This window comes from Sciurus vulgaris (genome assembly GCF_902686455.1).
Source record: "Sciurus vulgaris genome assembly, chromosome: 18".
NCBI classification, from domain to species: Eukaryota; Metazoa; Chordata; class Mammalia; order Rodentia; family Sciuridae; genus Sciurus; species Sciurus vulgaris.
The window spans coordinates 15,276,549-15,297,491 of NC_136479.1; the positions used below are offsets into that span (position 1 = coordinate 15,276,549).

Here is a 20,943-nt window from a genome sequence, read left to right on the forward strand (position 1 = left end):
TTGAAAGAGGCTTTAAATTCTGTCTGGTTCTATTCTTCATTCCATGAATGCAAAAACTGAAGTTCAGACTTGCTGGGCTTTAAAGAGCATAAAAACCAAATAGCTGTTTTCATTGTTGATTAAAATTCCATGGAGCCCAAAAAACAGAGGCTAGAGGAATGACAAATGGTGCCTAGACCACAGGTGGCATTTTTTTTTTTTTTAGATCAATAGTAATTTTTTAAAAAAAATTGGTCTTGACGGCATTTAATCTAACTTCCTAGACATGTCTTCTATCACTTTCCCAACTTCTTACAACATACACCTGAGAGTCACTGGCTACCCTCTCAGTATTCCCTGATATTACCTCTTTGCTTTTACAAATGCTATCCCTTACGAATGGAAGTTCCTTCCTGGCAAACTCCTACTCATTTTTCAAAATCCCAGGCAATTATCTGTCCTCCAGACCACCCCCAGTGATCTTGTCTCTCTTCTGTGCACCTTGTTTCTTGTTCAGCTATCACATGGTCTCCTCTTTATTCATCTATGAGTTGTCTTTCCCTACACTGAGAGCTTCTTAGGGGCAGGAATGTGTCTTGCTATTTTGGCATCCCCAGGTACCAGTATGCTGCCTGGAGCTCGAGGCTGGGTCCCAGAGACAGGTAGGTAGGGGACAGCATCTCACCTGAATCTCACATGAGTGCTCTCAGGAACAATCACCTCCTCACAGATCTTCTCCAGTGCAGGCATCCAGCTTGTGGCCAGATGACAGTTCTGTAAGACCACCCAGGTACCATCTTTTATGGCATTGTTTATCATTTTGGCAGCGATAGGCCCTTGGCCTTGGCCAAGGGAGATGGTCTGTGTTTTGGAGCCTCCCATGCTAAGGTCATCTGCAAACTTCAGCAGGCCTGAGACCAGGAAGAACAGGGGGTTTGAAAGAGGATAGGCCAGTTAAGCTCATATCAGGAGTAAGGAAGGTGGACATTTAAAAGTTAGGATTCACAAAGAAACTCATTGACTTTTTTTTTTTTTTTTTTTTTTTTTTAATGATCCCACCAAGTTGCCCAGGATGGCCTCCAGCTCATGACCCTACTGCTTCTGGGACTAAGGGGTGTGCCACCACACCTGGCTTTCATGAGCTTAAGTACAAAATAAATGTCCCTCTGAGAAAGCTTTTGACAATCTAGTAAGATGGCAGATAAAGCCTTTTGCTCTAAACATGTAGATATTCTTGCTGTAAAAAAATTTACATAGACTGAAAAGAAAAAAAAATCAGAGTTTGAAAGACAGGAAAATTCTTAGGTGCCAAAAATGAAGAGGAAACTCAAAACTGGAGGTGTGCATATCACCAACTAGGAACTGAGTTTTTATGAATTTTAGTAGAAAATATATGAACTTTTACAGTGAGATTAAGTCTTTTTCATGACTCTCTTCCCCAGGGGTAGCCAATGTTATTAGATTTGTGAATCCTTCCAGAGAGATTTTATGTACATACTATTAAATTATATGGGTTATAGAACATTTGCTTATTTCACTTAATGATGTATCTTGTAGCTCTTTCTCCTATCAGTATATATGTAAAGACCTTATGCTTTTTCCTTTTCTGGGGTAGGAAAGATCTTTTTAAGCAAGACATCAAATTTAAAAACCATAGAAGAAAAGATCTATATACTTGAATAAAGACCGTATGCTTTATGGCTTGTTAGTATTTTGCCACTGGAGAAATACCGTATTTTACTTAGCCAATGTAGAGGATGGAGTTTTGACACCAATGGGAAACTTAGCTTTGAACTCCTAAGAAATGGGGAGCTGGAACTGAGACTTATGTCCAGCCCTCAAAGATCTGGACCCTCACATTAAGACCAGAAATCTGCCTACTAACTCATGGAAGCAACATGGAACTTTGTCACTGACTGGGAGCCTGGGTGGAAAAAGATAAGCAACAATTCTCTGGTGAGAAATCAAAACACTGAGTTCATGCCACATGCAGATGGAGGTATAAATTCACAAAAACCTTCCGGTAGAGAATTCTCTAGCTGAGAAATTTTCATTAAATTAATCTAGAATGTCAACCTGTGTCTGCATAGGGAAAGTTGTCCTGTGGGGACACTCCTAAAAGAGACTTCTACAAAATAACACAACCCTAATTATTGTGAACTCACCTTTAAAAAAAAAAAAAAAACCCAAACTACAGGAGGAAGTATATCACTAAAAGGGATAGTTAGCACATACAATGATCAGATTTCATAGGTTCTCTGTGATGAGCAAATTGTATCCCTCCCAAACTCATAAGTTGAAGTTCTAATCCCCAGTTTCTCAAAATGTGACAGTAATTGGAGATAGATCTTTCATAGAGGCAGTTAAGATAGAAGGCAAGGAAATTTTATCAAAAGGTTTTGATAGGAGGACTGGGGTTGTAGCTCAGTGGTAGAGCACTTGCTTATTAGTACATGTGAGGCACTGGGTCTTATCCTCAGCACTGCATAAAAATAAATAAATAAAATGAAGGTATTGTGTCCATTTACAACTAAAATAAATAAATTAAAAACTGCAAGGGTTATGTGAAAAATAAACAGATATAAAGGTGCTTCCACTAGTCAAAGATTGAATAATTTGAGAATAAAAACAATAATGGCAGTGGAGATCAACACCAACACATTGAAAGTGTGGTATATATACACAATGGAATATTATTCAGCCATAAAGAAGAATGATATTATGGCATTTGCAAGTAAATGGATGGAATTAGAGAATATCATGCTAAGTGAAATAAGCAAATCCCAAAAAACCAAAGGCCAAATGTTTCCCTGATAAGTGGATGATGATATATAATGGGGGTGAGGAGGGTGGGGAGTGAGAGAAGAATTGAGGAACTTTAGATAATGTAGAAGGAAATGAGAGGGAGCAGGGGTATGAAAAATGGTGGAATGAGACAGACATCTTTACCCTATGTACATGTATGATTACATGAATTGTATGAATCTACATCATGTACAACCATAGAAACTAAACGATGTACCCCATTTGTGTACAATGAATCAAAATGTAGTCTGTAAAAAATAAAAAAATAAATACTTAAAAAAAAAACAAAAAAAAAATTAAAAAAAAAGCAAAAAGAAAAGAAATATCCAATATGTTAAAATCCATGCATTCACGATGGTACAGAAAAATCTTAGTGGTTCATTGTTCACTTTGGAGATTACCAGGGCATCAGTTCAATGTTCTGAGTGCTGGTTAAATACAGAGAAAGAAATCAAACATCCATTCTGCCCGTCCTGTTTGGACTATATTCAGAGTTGACAGGGGAAAATTCTTCTGTATAGAAGAGTTTCAGCTAATGAATGTGGGAGGAAGAACAGAATTAAAATATCACCATTTCACAGCCTCTAATGAAATAATGGATCTTGGTAATGATTTTCAAAGGCTGCTGAAACCATTAAAGTCAGTGGTTCCCATCACAGACTGTACACTAGAATTTCCTGAAAAGCTTTATAAAACATGATGCCAAGGTTCCACCCTGAAGATTTTAATCTAATTGGCCTGGCATGCATCCAGATTTCTCTTACAGCTTCACATGGGATTCCAACGAACAACCAGGATCCAGAACTATGGAATTAGATGAAAGGCTGATGGGAGACTTTATAGAGGAGGAGGAGAAGGACTGGCTTATTCATCAATGCCTGACCCCACTGCTCAGTCCTAATCAGAAAAGGGAAGACGACCAGGCCTGAAGTGAGGCACTCAGAGGGACACAGAACCGATGAGGTTTCCTCTGAACCCATCCGAGCTGAATCTGAAGAGGCTTCCGGAGCAGAGACAGGCCTCGGCTGCACACGCCACCAGCACAGCATCTTAGATTCCTTTATTCCTTCCCCCCATTTCTGTTTTACTCCTCTTGACTTTCCCCAAATTTCTCACTTATAAATTTGCCACATAAAGGATATGGGGGTGGGGAGCAAAGGCGACACAAAGGGTCACTCACAGACTGCTGCTTGACAGTAGCCTTTCAGTGCTCACAGGAACCTGGAGCCTGTTCCTTTCAGCTCCCTCCTCTGCCTTGCTCCCAGGGCAGGGTGCTGGTTTTCTCCCTGGTGAGGGTACATCCTCAGCTCTCCCAGGAGAGGGTCAGCCTGTCACTTGCATTTCTTGCACTCTTTCTTCATTCAGCAAGAGAAAACTAAAGCATTGAGAACCCAAATCTACTCTATTCCTGTTAATGACTCATATCCTTCTGTATCACAAGATATTCTGGAAATCTTGGAATTATGTATTTCTGGAAAGATAAAGAAAATGGGTAATGGTGGTTACTTCTCAGGGTGTGAGAAGAAAGATGTGCCTACACTCCATGGCGGGCTTTCTTGACCTTGGCAAGAGTGATGTTCTAGGCCGGGTCGTCTGTTGTGGGAACTGTCCTGGACACTGCAGGCTGTTGAGCAGCACGCTTGACCTCTGTCTTCTAGATGCTAGTAGCATCTCTCCTCCCAGTTGGGACAACACAGATGCCTGCATATGTTGTGAAATGTCCCCCCTGAGGAGGCATAATCCCCCTGCTTGAGGCACGATCCTATACTTTTGTGCCCTGTTTAATTTTTTTTTTAACTATATGCAGTACTAATTAGTCAAAAACATATTAATTAAAGAAGCAATAGAGAAGACTGTTTCAGACAAAGATGAGAATCTAGCAGCCAGCAGGCTGAGTCTGGCCCTTGCAACACTTTTAGGAAAATAAAATTCGCACGAGGTTATCAAGATTTCAAAATGGGTCATTTCTACCTTTCAGGTTTCCCTTGAAAAATCAGATGATCAAGGTTGATTCTGGGTTCACATTCCCAGATGGCTGATTAGCGCTACCCCTTTAGGCAGAAAACGACGTATTATTCACTTGCCTCAGTTCCTGAGGTGGTAACAGGCTAAGGTGACTGTTACTGGCTCAGTCTTAAGCCAGGCAAGTTTGTGGTCCCTGCTCTTAAGGACACACTGCTGTCAATCATTCACACATTCTGGGCTTTAGACGTTCTTCATATAATATTGTGTCCTTACCTGCCATTGGATCTGCACCTGGAGACAACACGAAAATCAATGGTGCACAACAACTGGAATCATTGTAGGATCCCTGGAGATCAAATGTAGGGGGTTCGATGTACACCTTTCCCATGCGATCAGAAATGAATTCCCGAACGGCTGGGACCATCTTGTCAGGCCGCAAACATCTGAGGACAACCATCCTCTCTAGTCCCTGAAGGGACTTCCAAGTTCCAGGGAACTTCTCCTCATGGGGCCAGGCTGAGTCATAGATCATCTTCCACTCCTTCATATGCTGTTCCAAATGTTCCATCAGGCCTTTCAGTTTGGGTAGTGAGGATGCGCGAACAACTTCTGCCCACGCCTTCTCAGACAACCATTCGGAAGCTGGGTTGGGGAAGGGGTTATCCAGGGCAACGCCACCGGTCAGAAGGAAGTACCACATCTCCTCATTAATTTCTTTTTTCTCTTTCAAGATACCTATGGTCAGGAGGAGGGAGAAGAGCAGCTTGTCCTTCTCAAACAGAGAGCGGCACACGTTGTTGTAGATGCTCAGGGTAAAATGTTCAATGATGTAATCAATACGCTGCTGCAGCTCGTCGCTCTTGGTGCTGTGGGCCAGGGAGTGCACGTAGAGGTTGATGAACCACGTCAGAGAGTACTGGTACATGGGCTCGATGTTGGCCAGGTCAGAGATACAGAAGAATATGGTGGCAGAGTGCACAGCCACGGGCTTGTAGCCCATTCGGGTTTCATCGATCTCCATTTCTGTGGCGGAAGCTATTTTCTGTTTCTCCGAGATTTCTTCAGAGAGCAGTTTGGAGGAGGACAGAACTTTGATGGCAGTTTCGTCCTCCAGGATGTTGCCCTCGGACATGGAGAGGACCTCTAAGATCTTATCTTCGATTTCTTTTAACTGCTTCTTGTTCTGGGCGCTTTCCACGATTAACATGTTCTTTTTTTCTTCTAGTTCTGGCTTCTCCTTGGCAGCCACGATGCCGAGGAGTTGATCCTGAAGACCGAGGGGGGTGATCATGAAGTTGAGGAGACAGACTTTCACAGCGACTTCAGGGAGGTAATGCGGGTTCCTCAGACGGGTGGTGATGTACAACTTAAAATCCCTCGAGTACTCGATGATGTTTTCACCCAGCCTCATGTACTCAACCCCCTGCTGCTTGAAGGTGGCCTTGAGCAAGATGGGTTCGATAAAGGCATCCAGTTCTTCTCCGACATTTTCCAGTAGGACTGGGGTGCCAAACTGCAAAGCGTTTTCCAGAGTCCTTACGTAGGTGGCATCAGAGAACTTGATGACAGACAGTTTATTCACTTTCTCCATGTTCTTGATCCACTTATTGGCCTGCCCCTGTGGGTCAATCATCAAGGCCCAGCGTCTAGAATTAGACACGATGATGCCATTGTCAATGGAGAAGGAGTCAACAGGAAGCCCGGCAATCTGCCAGGCACGGATTTTTACAGGATCCCCCAATGTGTTGCTGAGACTAAAGTCACTGGAGCCCGGGATGACCTTCTCCTTACAGCTGGCCAGCCACTCCTTTTGGCATTGGGCCCGATAATCCACAGTGAAGGCACCCAGGTAAGCCACAGTCCCCGAGGACAATAACACGTCCCCTGTCAGATTAGTATAGCGAATCCCTAGCTGCCGGGCAGCTTCCGTCCATCTGTCCTTCTCTCCACCAAGACCGCTGATCAACTTCTCTGCCCTGATAAGCTTTTGGGAGCAGATTTCAATGTTTTCCTCCAGCGTATTTTTCTTGGTGTTCATCTCTTCGAAGTCGTCGTTCAGGGCCTGGAGACGGTCTTCCACCAGCTTCAGCTCTGCTCGCTTCTGGTTTAGCTTCTGCATCTGTATGTCCAGCTTCCCCTCAGCCTCCCTCAGTCGCTCCCGTTTGGGAGCCACCACCTTGGCCACACGATCGTACACCTCCATGGCCCTCACCCACTTGCACAGACCTTCACAGGCAGATGACACATTTTTAATGACAGCTGGCTGGAATTCTGGGTGATCGATAAACCTTTCCCGGATCCGTTTCATGATCAATGGGGGGATATTGTCTTTGTCATATGTCTTGAGACTCTCCAAGAACTTCAGATCTCCAAGAATCTTCCTTGACACTCCCCAGAAATCTTCTATCATCTTGCCTATTTGGTACAAGACACAGAGCTAGATCGTATGAGCATATCTTGGATGAGAGGTAAAGTTCCGCACCCAGCCCCCAGGGTTATAGGTGTGCGCCACCACACCCAGCATAGTTTCATGGGTTTACCTCTGTGGTTCAGGGAATCACACCCAGGGACTCACACATGCTAGGCACACACTCTGGCACTGAGCTACACCCTGCCTCCAGCTGACCCTACCCACATCATTTCTGTTTTGTTCCTTGGACACAGGCTACAAAGGACCTCCCTTAAAATCCTCTATGATCCCCTGTGTTTCTCCACCATGAGTCCTTCGCCTAGGCTCTACTGGCTGACCAGACTAAACTTCTCAATTTAAAAGCTACCTCCATCCAGAGGTTTCCCTTGACTTCTCTTCCAAGGGGGATCCCACTTCCTCCTTCCCTCAGTGTTTTCTTTCTCTTTTTCTTTTTTAATTTGACAGTAGGGATTTACTCCAGGGATGCTTTACCACGGCTACATCACCAGCACTTTTTACTTTTTATTTTGGGACAGGGTCTTGCTAAGTTGCTCAGGACCTCGCTAAGTTGCCGAGGCTGGCTTTGAACTTGGGATCCTCCTGCCTCAGCCTCCAGAGCCACTGAGATTACAGGCATATGTCTACTAGCAGCTCTTTGCCCTTGATAGCATTTATTGCGCTCAGTCATTTTATTTACTTTCTACTGTCGACCTCTCCCTCAAAGTGTAAGCTTCTTCTACGTTTTCTAGAACTTGGCACTGTGATGGTCAGCTATTGATAAATATGAATCGAGTGAATGTTATCTCAATACCTCATGGATAGGTGCGAAGAGTAACAGGAGCCAGAGCCTATAGTCAAGTGTTTCTTTCCCCAGTCTGGGAGGTAGGTGGATGGAACCCAGTCTGTCCTTGTGATGAATGGTGTGAGGCAGTAGTAGACTGTAGGCTTACAACTGGGCAGAGGCCACCCCTGGCCAGCCCTGAAGTGAAGCTATGTATCCTCAGCACTGGTCATGCTTTCAGCTAATCAAGTGAATTTCAGATCCCATCCTGAAATGGGGCTCTTTTTGTTGACATGTTAGAAAAAAATGTGAGAGCCTTTTCAGCTCACAATACTCTGCAAGCTAGGGCTCATCAAAAAAAGCTACACTTTGAAACATGATAGTGACTATGATTTGTCCATTCCTAAGAGCAAGCACAGCCACCAGCCAAATATTTCCCATGAAGGTTTTTGGTTGCATTTTGCAAAATGACCTGCTTCATTTGAATTCAAGCTAACTCAACTGCTCTTTTGCTCCCTCCCAACATACCCACTACATTCTACAGGTCCGAGGAATAACACTCACGATGGGCTTACATTTTAATGGTGGATTCTGTGTTGATCCTCAATGATCCAAAATGAGAACCGACATCCATGACCAGCCCACACCGTATCTCAGTAGGTCTCAACCTGGCTGCACCTTACAACTTCCCCAGGGAGTTTATAAAAAGTACTGAGGCTCAGGTTGCATGGCAGACCAATAAAATAAATCCCCCTAGAGGTGGGGGTTTTCGCATTCTCCAAACTAACCAGGCGATCCTAGTACAGCCAGGATGCAGGCATACTGGCGTGCTCATCCTTACTCAGGCCCACTTTTGGTGTCCCTGTGGCTTCTCCGAAGAATTATTTAACCAAGTCTGCTCCCTGCTTGGCCATTTTTGACCATCTTCAACCACCTTCATGTGGTTGCTCCTCTGAAACTGGCCAGACAAGAGGGGATGCGAAGCCCAGGAAGCAGGAGATCGAGGATCCCAAAGGAGGGATCAGAGGTTTCTGACATTTCAGAAGGAATGAAGGGATGGCAGGACTGTTTCCAGGATAGGAGTCCTTGTTCAGTTCTAAGGCACTGATTTGATTTGATTTTTATATACTGGGGGTTGAACCCTGGGGCACTTTACCACCAAGCAACATCAAGCCCTTTTTCTATTTTGAGGTAGGGTCTTCTTAGGTTGTCCGGGCTGGCCTTGAACTTCTGGTCCTCCGGCCTCAGCTCCCACAAGTTGCTGGTCTTACAGGGGGGCACCACCGCACCACCTGGCTGTCTAAAGCACTGGTCTTAATACAAGGTCCCACAGCAAATTCACATTATAAGGACGATAAATATTTACCTTTTATTTATGTATTATGTATGTATTTATTTATTTATTATATATTGCTGCTCGGTAAACTCATATAAAGAGTTTTTCTCCCTTCCTCTCCTGTTCCTTTCTTCCCTTTTCTGAGTCTCTGTATCTCTGTCTTGCTCCTCCTCCATCCCAAACCACCAATTTCTTTCTCTCCCAATATATGTGTGTCTTCTCCTTCTTCTCTTTTTCTTTCTTTCCCTCTTTTCTTCCTACTCGTTCTTTCTCCATCTCCTTGACTCCATGTGTTTCTGTCTCTGTTTCTCTCTCAGCATTTCAGCCTCAGTCTGTTTCCATCTGTTTCTTCCTCCACATCTCTCCCTCTCTCTTCTGTTTCTCACTGTGTATGTGTATCTTTGTCTCTCTTTCTGTTTCTCTGTCTCTTTCTCCCTCCTAATTTTTCCCCTCCTCATCTCTCTGTTCTCTATGAGTGTGAGTGAGTGTGTGTGTGTGTGTTTCCACAGGTGTCTGGGTCTCTCTACATTTATTTTTCCAGTCTTGCAGTCGCTCTCTTTCTTTGTCTCTATCTCTGCTCATGTTGTCTTTGTCTCTGTCTCTCTCTCCTTCTGTCTCTGTCTCTCTCTCCTTCTGTCTCTGTCTCTCTCACTAACACACACACACACACACACACACACACACACACACACACACAGAACTCAACTCCGTGTCTGCTCCACTCGAGGCCTTCTGTCTGCCTGATGTTCATTTTTGTAATGGTGTTCAGGCGGGGCTTTGCCTAAGCTCAGTTCTACTCACGGATACTTGCATTTTCCCAGCTGATAGAGAGGGAAAGGTTGGTGAAGAAGCTCCAGGAGGCTCTCTGAGTCCAAACACATGTACGTACATACACACACACACACTCGTCCAGGCACCTTTTGAAATTCTAGAACTCAGTGGTCCTGCCTGGGGCCTGTAGCAGGTGGGGTGGGATGGGTCACTTGCATCCTTCCTGCCAGGGAAGGGCAGCCTGTGCAGGCATCTGGTTGGGCTGGGCTGGGGGTTACCGGAGCCGCTGGGGTCTGGCTTCCTCTCCGGCTTCAGCCCCTTCATGACACAGATGCTCTCCATGACCAGCTTGACAGGGCCCGGTGGGTTCTGCATTGACTTCACCAGTGAGATGTCAGTGGGGTTCAGCGTGTCGAGAGCGGCAAGTGCAGCCTCAAGGGCTGGCATGGCCTCGGCCAGGTCCCCCTCACATTCGTTCTGTGGAGTACAGGGTTGAAAGGGATGAGTGCCCGGGGCCCAGCACGCAGGGGTGAAGCAGGCAGAGGAGAAAGGAAGAGGCGCTTCGTGCCCAGACGCCCTTTAGGGCAGGGCCTCCCCCAGAGCACTCAAGGGTGGCTCTGACCACAGGGGACAGCAGCAGGAACACGTGCCTGGCACCTTGGGGTTGGGGGTTGGACGTCCTGCACATTTGAGGAACCACTTTGTGTTCTTAAAAAATTTAAACATTGTTCAAAACAAGGCAATTAGCATTTCCATATCTTCAAAGATTTATCATTTCTATGTGTTGGGAAATTTCAAACTCTTCTAATTATTTAAAAATATATAATAAATTGTTGTAGATTGTAGATACCTTTCCACACTATAGAACATGAGGACCAATTCTTTCTATCTGGCTATACTTTTGGTACCTGTTACTAAAATTCCTTAAAAAAAAAAAAAAAAGTCAGAAAAAGAAAGAAAACCTCTCCTGGCATATCAGATGGAACACATCTGGAATGCTTGTTGATTTTGTTATTTTGTTAATGGCCACTATTCTTTTAGTTGGAATTGAAACTAGTTGGACTGCATAACTAATCGGCATCCTTTCTTTTTATCTCCTTAGTCAATAAAATCTACAATTCAGTCTCTGGGGAAAAAAAAAATGAAGCATTTAATTTTTAACAAGTTTCTAGAAGGGTGTTTCCCCTCCATTCATGGGGTAGGGTTGAGAGACCGTCAAAGATGAGGCTTAGAGGTGATTAACAGGAGGAAAGGGGGCGAGGGCAGGCTGAGCAGAGACAAGGCACCAGGGTGGAGAATGTCAGGCACTGGTGAGGGTCAGAGAAGGCACTGGGGGAACCAGGGACAGGGCAGAGTTTCAGGCAAGACGGAATGGGCACAGGGAGAAAGATGAGAGCTGGCGGAGCTGGAGATAGGGCTGAACTCAGGTGGTGTATGTTTTATTCATTAATTGCCAATTTAAATACACAATTAACACCACGGAGCATTATCTAGCCATTAAAAAAAATGAGGTACCCATGCCTGCTATGACAAGGATAAGCTTGTAAACATCTTGCTAAGTGAAAGAAGCCAGGCACAAAAGGCCACCTGCTAATACAATCCCATTGATATGAAATGTGCAGAATGGGCAAATCCTTGGAGGCAGAAAATAAGCAAGCGGTGCCCAGAGTTGAGAGGAGGAGGGTATGACAGGGAGTGACTGCTAGTGGGTCTTATGGGGTGATGAGAATGTTCTAGAGTCAGATAGCGGTGGCGGTTGCACAACTTTGTGAGTGTACTCAAAACCACTGACTTGCACAATTTAAAAGGGTGAATATTAAAGCCATATGGATTATATCTCTATTTTTTTAAAAAAAAAAAAGACAAAGCTTAACATAAGAGTATTTTAAAACTGAAAGGGACTTTAGATTGGTTAATAACCCAATTACCAAACTCCATCAAAAATAAAAAATAAAAAAAATCCCAAGATGCACAATGAGTTAGCCCAGGTCACACAGCTGGGTGCTCACAGAGCCAGGATCCTGGCTCCCCGCTCTGAATTCTGCTGGGTCCCCCAGTCCAAGGAGTGATCACACAGCCATGGGGAAACTGAAACTTCACAGAGAAAGGCAATTCTCAGGCGAGTTAGAGCAAGCATGTATCTTTATATCCCTCAGGGTTACTGGGATAGGCAGATAAACAAAACTGGCTCCACCTTCTTGCATGTGTGTGTGCACACATGCATGACACATATACTCCTGTGTATGTTGCAGATTGTTTCAGGAATTCTGCTTCTCTTGTAAACATAAAGCAATGTTTTATTTCACTTCATCATGTTAAGGCTCCACGCCCTGTAAACCACATCGGATGCCCTATCAAAATGGAATCTGGAATGTTCTACCTCAGGTGGCAATAATGGCCCAGGCGTGGGGGCAACCCAGCTTGCTCATTCTTCATCCCTGGCACATGCGCCAGATTAGAAAGCAAGAAGAAGAACTCGGGTTGGTCCTAATGTTTCTCATCAGCTTCAGACAGGGTCTGGCAGCAGGAGCGGCCAAAGGTGCTGGCTCAGGGGTAGTTCTGGACACTTGGTGCATGTCGAGGATCCCAGGTGCCCCAGGCTTCACAGCAACAGTCCACGTCACTTTCTTATAATGTTGCCAGTCGAGGTGTGGCCCGCGCACGCTTCGTGCCCCTGGTGACCGGGCAGCTCCACTCCTTTCCTAAGGGACGAGACCTGAATTCCACCTCAGTTTTGGAGCTAGTTTGCCAAGTGACTCAAAGGGGCTTCTCACTGTGGCCTGATCTGTAACAACGATTCCCAGCGTCGGTGGTGCCTCAGAGTCACCAAGCAGCAGTGAGAACACCCTGTGGTCAGGCTCCACGCCCAGAGGTTCTGATTCATTTGGGCTGGGTGGGGTCTGGGCATCTGCATTTTTAAAACTCTGAAGGTGATTCTGACACACAGCTCTGTTGAGAAATCCACTTTACACCATCAAAACTCAGAACACAAAGGGCCAAAGGAAGGGGCTCCAATGCCCAGTAGGGGAATGGCCACTGATGTGTGGTGTACCTCCTCGAAATGGTCATGACAATGATTACATGACATTCTGGGAACTGTTTGTGATAAGATTTGAAGTGGAAAAAAAAAAAAAAAAAAAAAAAGCAAAAACATGGTGGAAATCACAATTATACTATGATTTCCATGATATAAAACCATGCCTGTGTGTGGACGGGGATGAGAAGGCTAATTGACATTCAAACTTGAACTTGTTTCATCTGTGCTGTTGCATCATTTGTATGATTAAAAACCTCACAATTAAAAATGGCCTGTGTCTTAGCAATGCCAGCCACGCCAGGGCTGTCAGAGGAGCAAGCACGGCCCACTCTGATGAAATGGAGTCAGATCTGCAGCAACTCTGCCAGGTTATCCTCATTTAGGGGGAAAGCAGTGACTCATTAGCTCGGGAAGAGCTGACCAGTTTACACAAACTGCTGAACTTGTGCATCAAGTGTTTGGGACCCGTCTCTCTTCCATCCCAGTCTTCCAGCGGGAACTACACTTGTCATGTGGAGTCCCCAATGCACACTTCCCGTGCACTTCCCGTGTGATTGTGCACTTCCCATGTGATGTCGTTTCGAGGGGTTCAGGGTGAGTGGAGGAAATTAGCATCCTGACAAGGAGAGGGGTGACTGCCCTGAAAGGTTCAGGAAGGGACTCGGGTCCACACCAAGCCTCAGGGAAACTGCAGAGTAAACACCGGTTGCTTCCTTCTCCTCCCTGGGCAGTTTCATCTACCTCCTGACTCACCTCCAGGTTGTCACTCCTGAGAGTGGGGACAGGGAGGCACACCACCTCACCCTCCCACAAAACCTGAGCTGTCAGTTTACTGCCCAGGCGTGGGTGGGTGGGGATCCTGGGTCAACTCCTTAGGAATCTCACGTCACTACTCACCTTCCTCCCACTCCAGCAGATTGCTGCCTCGCCTGACTCTACAGAAGGGAATCTTGGGTATGAGGTGCCCCTTCTGCATGGTCCCCACAGGTGGTGAGAGGCTGGACTTCATCACTCTTGGTACAGGGCAACAAACAGCAGCTTTGGAGAACAGCCAACCTGGACCTTAAACTCTGACACATACTATCAACTTTACGTGTTTCCCCCTTAGTACCCACATTTTCTAGATGAAGAAACTGAGGCTGGGAAAGGGGCAGAGCCAACATAGAGCTCTGATGTGCCTGATTCTAGTACAGAATGACAAAAGAGTTCCAAATTCACATGGCTTCAGGGGGCAGGCTGGTGACATGGGAGTGGAAAGTGGGTTGATTGGGGCTTTGGTGGACTGCGACACACAGAACCAGCATGTACCCAATGCAGCTGACAGGTGCAACCCAGGAATGCAGGGCTGATGTTGCCAGAATGCCTGATTTTTAAAAGGAAAAGCTAAATATTCATAATTTTTTTTTGAAATCTCCTGATTTTTTTATCTTTTTTTTTTTTTTTTTTTTTTTTTTTGGTACTGGGGATTTAACCCACGGGTGCTTTACCACTGAGCTACATTCCCAGTCCTTATTTTATTTTATTTTTATTTTGAGTAGGGTCTCTCTAAGTTGCTGAGAATCTTGCTAAATTGCTGAGGCTGGCGTCAAACTTGCAATCCTCCTGCCTTGGCCTCTCGAGTTGCTGGGATTATAGGCGTGTACCACTGTACTCAGCTTGAAACGTCCTGAGTTTTAAAAGTTGATAACCATTTCTGATTTAAAGCAAAATATTATGTGCATTACAGTGTACATGTTAGTCCCAGGATGCCAGTTTGCAATAGAATAATGGTCAAATGCCTGGGCCTTGGAGTCAAAGGGATTTGGTTTTGAATGCTGATTCTGTCACTCGGTAGCTATGTAACCTTAGACAAGTCTTATATCATGGTTTTCTCATTGGAAAACTGGGACTGGTGCTTTTTGCATTGCAGGGTTGATGAAGTAAGTAGTGCAGGCAAAATAACCTCCACAATGAAAGGATTTGGTCTATCTGTTCACTCCTATTTTTTTTACCGCCTAAAAAAGTGTTAGCACATAGTGTTAACTAAATTCTTGTTAAATGAAGAAATACCCCCTCAAAAAACACCATGGTTCTGATGAGTATTAGCTATAATTATTTTGTTATAGAATGGCAAATCACCCACTAGATTATGGCTTTTGGTGCCTGACAGTCACTATTTTTTTTTGGGGGGGTATGTTGTTATTCTCTTTATTATGGTAACAGTCAGCATTTTTATGATTTCCATTTGTCTTCTGTCCAAGCCACTAGATAGTGAGTAAGCCTTCATAATGCAGGGTACTCATGTGGACTCTGGGGCCCAAAAGAACACACCAGAGACCAAGTCTCAGAAATCATTAGAGAAAAGTCAATTTGAAGGCCTGTCCTTTTTGAGAAAATATCCATGACTTATTTAGGTAAGAAGTCAGACACAGGCTATTCCTGCTGAAACCCAGGAAGAATTGAAGAATGATGGAAAGATTTCTCTAAGTGCAAAAAAAGGATGTAGGGACATGTGTCTTAATATAAGTGCCACAAACCTTAGATTCTAATCCCACCAAGTAGCTCTGCAGCTCAGGAGGGCCATTTCACCCCTGACCTCAATGCCATCAATTCAGATATTGATGCCTGTCATTCCTAAGTCTCAAGATGTTTGTGCTACTCAAATGGAATTGCATGCTCCAAAAAGCTTTGAGAAATACGTAATATCACATCAATGTTAATCATATTTTCTTCTAATATCTGATGTAGGCCAAGACCTCCCCAGAACTTTGGTATAAGAACCACCTTCAATAAGGTCTTCTAGTTTGATCCGACAGATATCTGTTCCCACATCTAAACCATGTCAGGCATGATTGAGCACAGTGTGACAGAGATGAAGGAGAAAGCCTTTTGGATGCCTAAAGGAGGAGCATCTGGGCAGAACAGCCCGTGCAAGGGCCCCGGGGTGGGAGTGTGTCTTATGTTTATGTAAGGAATAACCAGGGGGTCAGTGTGCCCAAAGAGAGGAAATGAGAGGAAAGTAACACAGAAGAGCTCAGATCATGTTGAGTCTTTTTGGCCTTGATTCTGAAAGAGATGGAGAATATTTGGAAAATGGTAATGCCTCTTGGAGAAAGCCAGGTGTCAGATTTAATTCCTTACTAGCTGTGTGATGCCAGAAAAGTGGCCCACCCCTCCTGAATCTCACTGGTCTCATCTGCAAGATGGGCATGAGCACGCACGATCTGCAGGGCTGGCTCTTCATACCTTGATCCCCTGAGCGACGGCGGCAGCAGCGTTGGCCTCTTTCTCATCCGCCTGCACCAGAAGCTTTTTGGCATCAGCTTTCCTGGTCTCCTCCTCGATTTTCACCATCATCTTCGCGGTCTCCTCAGAGGTTTGGATGAGTTGAGGCTGAAGGGCGGTCAGTTCTACTTGCATGACTGCCACCTGGCAAGGACAGAGGGGTGGGAGGTTATCCAGGGTCGGCTGGGTCAGTGCAGAAAATGACAAAGTTGGCAAGAACTGACTGCATCTCCAACAGATGCAGAAAATATGGACGTGGTCCATGGTCCTGGGTCACATTTGTTGGCCGGTGTTTATCGCTTTGATCTTTTAACACTTGGTTATTGAATTCATTCTCTGTGTTGGGGTCATCAAGCTCTGTGCTAGGTGCCAGTCGTATGGTGGCAAGCTAGAAAAATTTTAAAGGTACAATTTCTTCCCTTGTTCCTTCTAGTGTTGGGAACAGGGAAAGACAGAACAAAAGCAAATTAAGAAATTTAAAAATAAAAGCTACCTTTTTTAAGGCTATCAAGGAAAGTACACGATAAGATACTTGAGATAAAAGGAACCTTCGAAGCTATGATTTCCACCAGTGCCGAGAACTGAACGGTCATATGTTGCAGCCTAATCCCCAAATCAATGGTATTTGGATGGAGCCTTTGGAGGTAATGAGAGTTACAGGATGTCATGAAGGAGGGGACCGCATGATGGGATAAACTGTCTTATAAAAAGAGGAAGAGACATGAGATTTGTCTCTTCCCACCATGTGAGGACACAGCAAGAAGGTGGCTATTTAAAAGCCAAGCACCCCAAGTTGGACCCAGGACCCCCAGAAGCAGAGCAGTGGAGGTCACCTCTGATGTTCTCTCCTTGCTGTTGGAGTATCTGGGTTTGCTGTATACAGCACAGGCCAACCTACTGTCAATCAACCCACTGCCTTAGTAATTACTGGTGGTGAAAATCCATCTCTTAATATGGCTCTAACTTTAGATGGTTTGTTAAGGGGCTCCAAGCACAAATCAGTTCATAACTCACCTCCGGGCACTTTGCTAAGGACTGTGTGATTGTGTTGGCTTCTTTAATTCTCATGCTAGCCCTATACAACGAAAACTGTTATCATGGCCTTTTATAGAAAAAGAAACTGAGGCCCAAAGAGGTGAAATACGTGGTAAGTTGTAGAGATGGAATTTGAGCCCAGGTCTGATCCCACAAAGCTCTGCTCTTACTGCCTTACTTTGTCCAGTTCCCCACAAGGAGGGGACAAGTGAGGTACTAGCCCCAGGCACAAAGCTTAAAGGAGCACCCAAATACTCAGCATTCCAGATAAATACTACCTTATTGGAATACTTTAAGAAATCAAAATTAGTGTAAAAAAATACAAGAATCTTTAATAAAGGCAGGATCCCGTGGCGTCTGGATTAGGAGGCAAGTAAGGTGAACTGTGTAAATGCAGGCTCAGATCCTGTCTTTATTTGGTGCCTTTTTAAATTCTGTGCCTGAACCAGTGCCTCGCCACGGCCACCCAGTCCTGGGCCCCTCTGTCCCTGTTCTGTTTTGGTAGTGCTCACTTGGGAAGCTGCAAAATCGAGTTTCTGCAAGCCCGTCAGGTAGCGGTTCCGCATCATGTCCACTTCCTGCCTCTTGATATTCAGGAGCGCCTTGAAGGTGAGAATCAGTTCCAGGTAGGAGGTGGGGGTGACATAGTTGTGTCTGCGAAGCGTGTTGTAATAATCAACCGACAGCTTCTTCACGGTCTCCTGAAAATATTTGCACATGGAGACGACCCTGCCAAGGACACCAAGGTGGTTAGGCAGGACCCAGGTTCCTACAGGGAGACTTGGCACAGCTTTAGTAACAAGACATGAGGGCATAAGAAGGCACGGACACTGACTGTGGTCCATTAGAATGGAGTAGGTCCTTAGAGAAGAGGCTGCAAAGGATGGAGAAGGTGAATACTCTTACTAGAATGATCTTAAAAGTCCTTTCTATCCCAAGCCATTTGATGAGTCACTGGGGCTCAAGAAGGACTTTCTAATCTTCACAGTCTGAAGAAGCTTTCTGACTATGCAGAATAATGTTTTAAAATGCATAAAATAAAATATATTCAATTTTATTGAAATAGACTTTTCAAAATATTTTTAAAACCAAACTTCAGATACTCTAATATGCATGCTTAGTATCAATAAGCATTAAATCAGAGCTCACCAAACTTTTCCTGGAAAGGGTCAAATGATAAATGTTCTAGTGTTTCTGGGCCACATGGTGTCTGCCACAGCTACTCAACTTGGCAGGTCTAGCACACAAACAGCCATTGACCATGTGTAAATGAACAGGCATGACTTTGTTCCAATGAACCTTTATTGACAAAAACAAGTTGTGATTTTGAACTTGGCACATACGCCGTGGTTTGCCAACCACTGTACTAAATAACAAGATTGGGCAGCAGGTCTACAAAACCATAGTTTTGAAGGAAGTGATATATGGAGGTATCTTTAATGACTAAATCCGTTAAGAAAAGAACTGTGATTCCTACTGGTAACACAGTCAGAGGCCCTGCTAATCCAACTGGGGTTTATTATTTACACTCATCATTGAAGGAAATGCAAAATACCAGCTAGGTGTCAGTGGAAATAGAAAGATGCAATTTATCCCCAGTCATACAAACTAACCAACCTCTATCCATGAGCCTGAGGACCCAGACTGATGGTTTTCTGATCTGGAGAATAAAGTTCAAAAATCTCCAACTGGAACTTAAGAACGTCAATACTCTGACCCTTGCCTACTTTGTTCTTCACTCATTCATTTAACAAACCGAACCAGCCATGGCGCCTACCACCAGGCACTTGCCAGGCACTGTGGATACAGAGGTAGACAAGGCGGGTTGACTGATCCTTGCTTTCATAGAGCACCCGTGGCGGTTTTGCACCAAAACAAAGTGCCGTTTTTAAACATCTGTGCTTTTCACATAAGAGAAAAAGCGTTTTCACCCTCCCATGAACCTGTTTTCATCCTCTTGGCAGCAAGACCGTTCCTGTCATGACCGCACGTCTGAAGACTATTGAAATTACTGTATTGTTAGATCCAGGTCCTCAGAGCTGTGACAACAGTGCATCTCCAGGCTACTGCTGAACAATGGTACCTGATTAAATATCTAAATAAATGCAATTCCACTTATAAGTGTTAAGACATCTTCTACATGTAAATTAAGAAATCTTTAAAACAATAACATAAATACAGCCCACGTATGAATTTTTAGCTTAGAATACTGCAGGTATTAAAACGTAGCTAACACTCACTCTTTCCGAATGCTGTCATCAAGCTCCACATCCTCTAGGAATTTGTTGGCCACCAACTCCAGGGCGTCCGTGGGCCAGGATTGGAACCAATCAATTGTGCAGCAATTGATCAGTGACGGGAACATCCGCAGGCGGTTTCTGAAGGCATCCCCAATTGGACTCATGGCTAATGAAAAGTAGACTGTGTTAATTCCCTTCCTGGGTAAAATTCCCAGGGAGGTGAAAAGGAACAGGTATTTCCCAGGTAGGGCAAGGTAGTGGGTGTCATGAGATATTTTCATGAAACTTTGTGATGAGATCGCAATGTATCACAACAGCCTTGACTACCCTCCCAAACACACCATTGTCCCTTCTGGATCTTTGGGGTCACTTAGAGTAGAGCCCTTTGACGCACTTGTTCTATCTATGCTGACTCAGACACAAGAGTCCCACGGATGTCCCCTATATAGTTATTTATAGGAGTTGCCACCAGCTAGTTTCTGACGCCGTCTGCATACAAATTTTGCGTTTGACTTCTCAAATTCCATTCATTATTTACTGAGACCCAGTGTGGTGGGGGAAGCGTGATGTACAGGTAGAACTATGGGGTGGTCAGTGTGGCTCAAGAACAGAGAGGAGAAGAGCTTGGTTTGAGATGAAGGTACAGAGGATATAAGGCACAGTCTGGTAAGTGGCCTTATGAGACTGCAGGTTAGAAATTTTGACCCTCATCCTGATGGAAAGCAATTAGAGTATGGGTTTGGGTTTGTGCACACACTTGCACATGTACACACTGATGCACGGATGCAATGATCACATCTGCAGTACATAAAACTAAGTTATCTTGGCTCAGTGGAACAGAAAGGTCTAGAATGGACAAGAGTAGAGGTTGAGAGAACAGTTAGAAGGTTGCAGAGGTGAAGTTTGGGTGAGATGACAATGGAGAAGGTGAGGGAGATGGAGATTAGAGGGTGGATATGAGACACAGTGAGGAGGTAAAAATCACCAGGATGTGGTAAAGATAGAGAGGTACTAAATATGACTCCAGGTTTCCGGATAGATGTGGATGTCATTCACAGAGAGAACACAAGGTGTTGATCTGTGCAAGGGTAATGCACTAAAGTGTGCTCTTTTACAGAGGAGAATTCAGAGAATTAAGAGAGTGGAACAGGTTTAAGTTATTAAATGGTTGTTAAGGAGAAGAGTGGGAGAAGTTGCTAGAGAAGTTCCAGGCTGAACCTGGGTGGTGCTTTGGTAGATTCCACCATGGGACCATGGTAAGGGGATTGAGTTTAGCATACATAGAATACCCTAAAATACCAGGGGAGAAAAGGCAAACTG

General features: G+C 44.6%; 1 protein-coding gene across 7 annotated transcripts in view; it reads right to left on the minus strand.

Annotated features, from left to right (window-relative positions):
* DNAH3 (dynein axonemal heavy chain 3) overlaps positions 1-20,943 on the minus strand; it is a 463,090-nt gene that overhangs the window by 15,729 nt on the left and 426,418 nt on the right. For 6 of the 7 annotated variants that reach the window (XM_079120030.1, XM_079120029.1, XM_079120028.1 and 3 more), the window contains 6 exons: positions 19,624-19,789; positions 17,896-18,112; positions 16,310-16,492; positions 10,326-10,524; positions 5,023-7,164; positions 665-890 (listed from right to left, as the gene is read on the minus strand). In XM_079120030.1, the coding sequence (XP_078976156.1) occupies positions 665-890; positions 5,023-7,164; positions 10,326-10,524; positions 16,310-16,492; positions 17,896-18,112; positions 19,624-19,789 (3,133 nt within the window). The remainder of the gene's footprint in view (positions 1-664; positions 891-5,022; positions 7,165-10,325; positions 10,525-16,309; positions 16,493-17,895; positions 18,113-19,623; positions 19,790-20,943) is intronic. The other variant, XM_079120033.1, reaches the window with a different exon arrangement.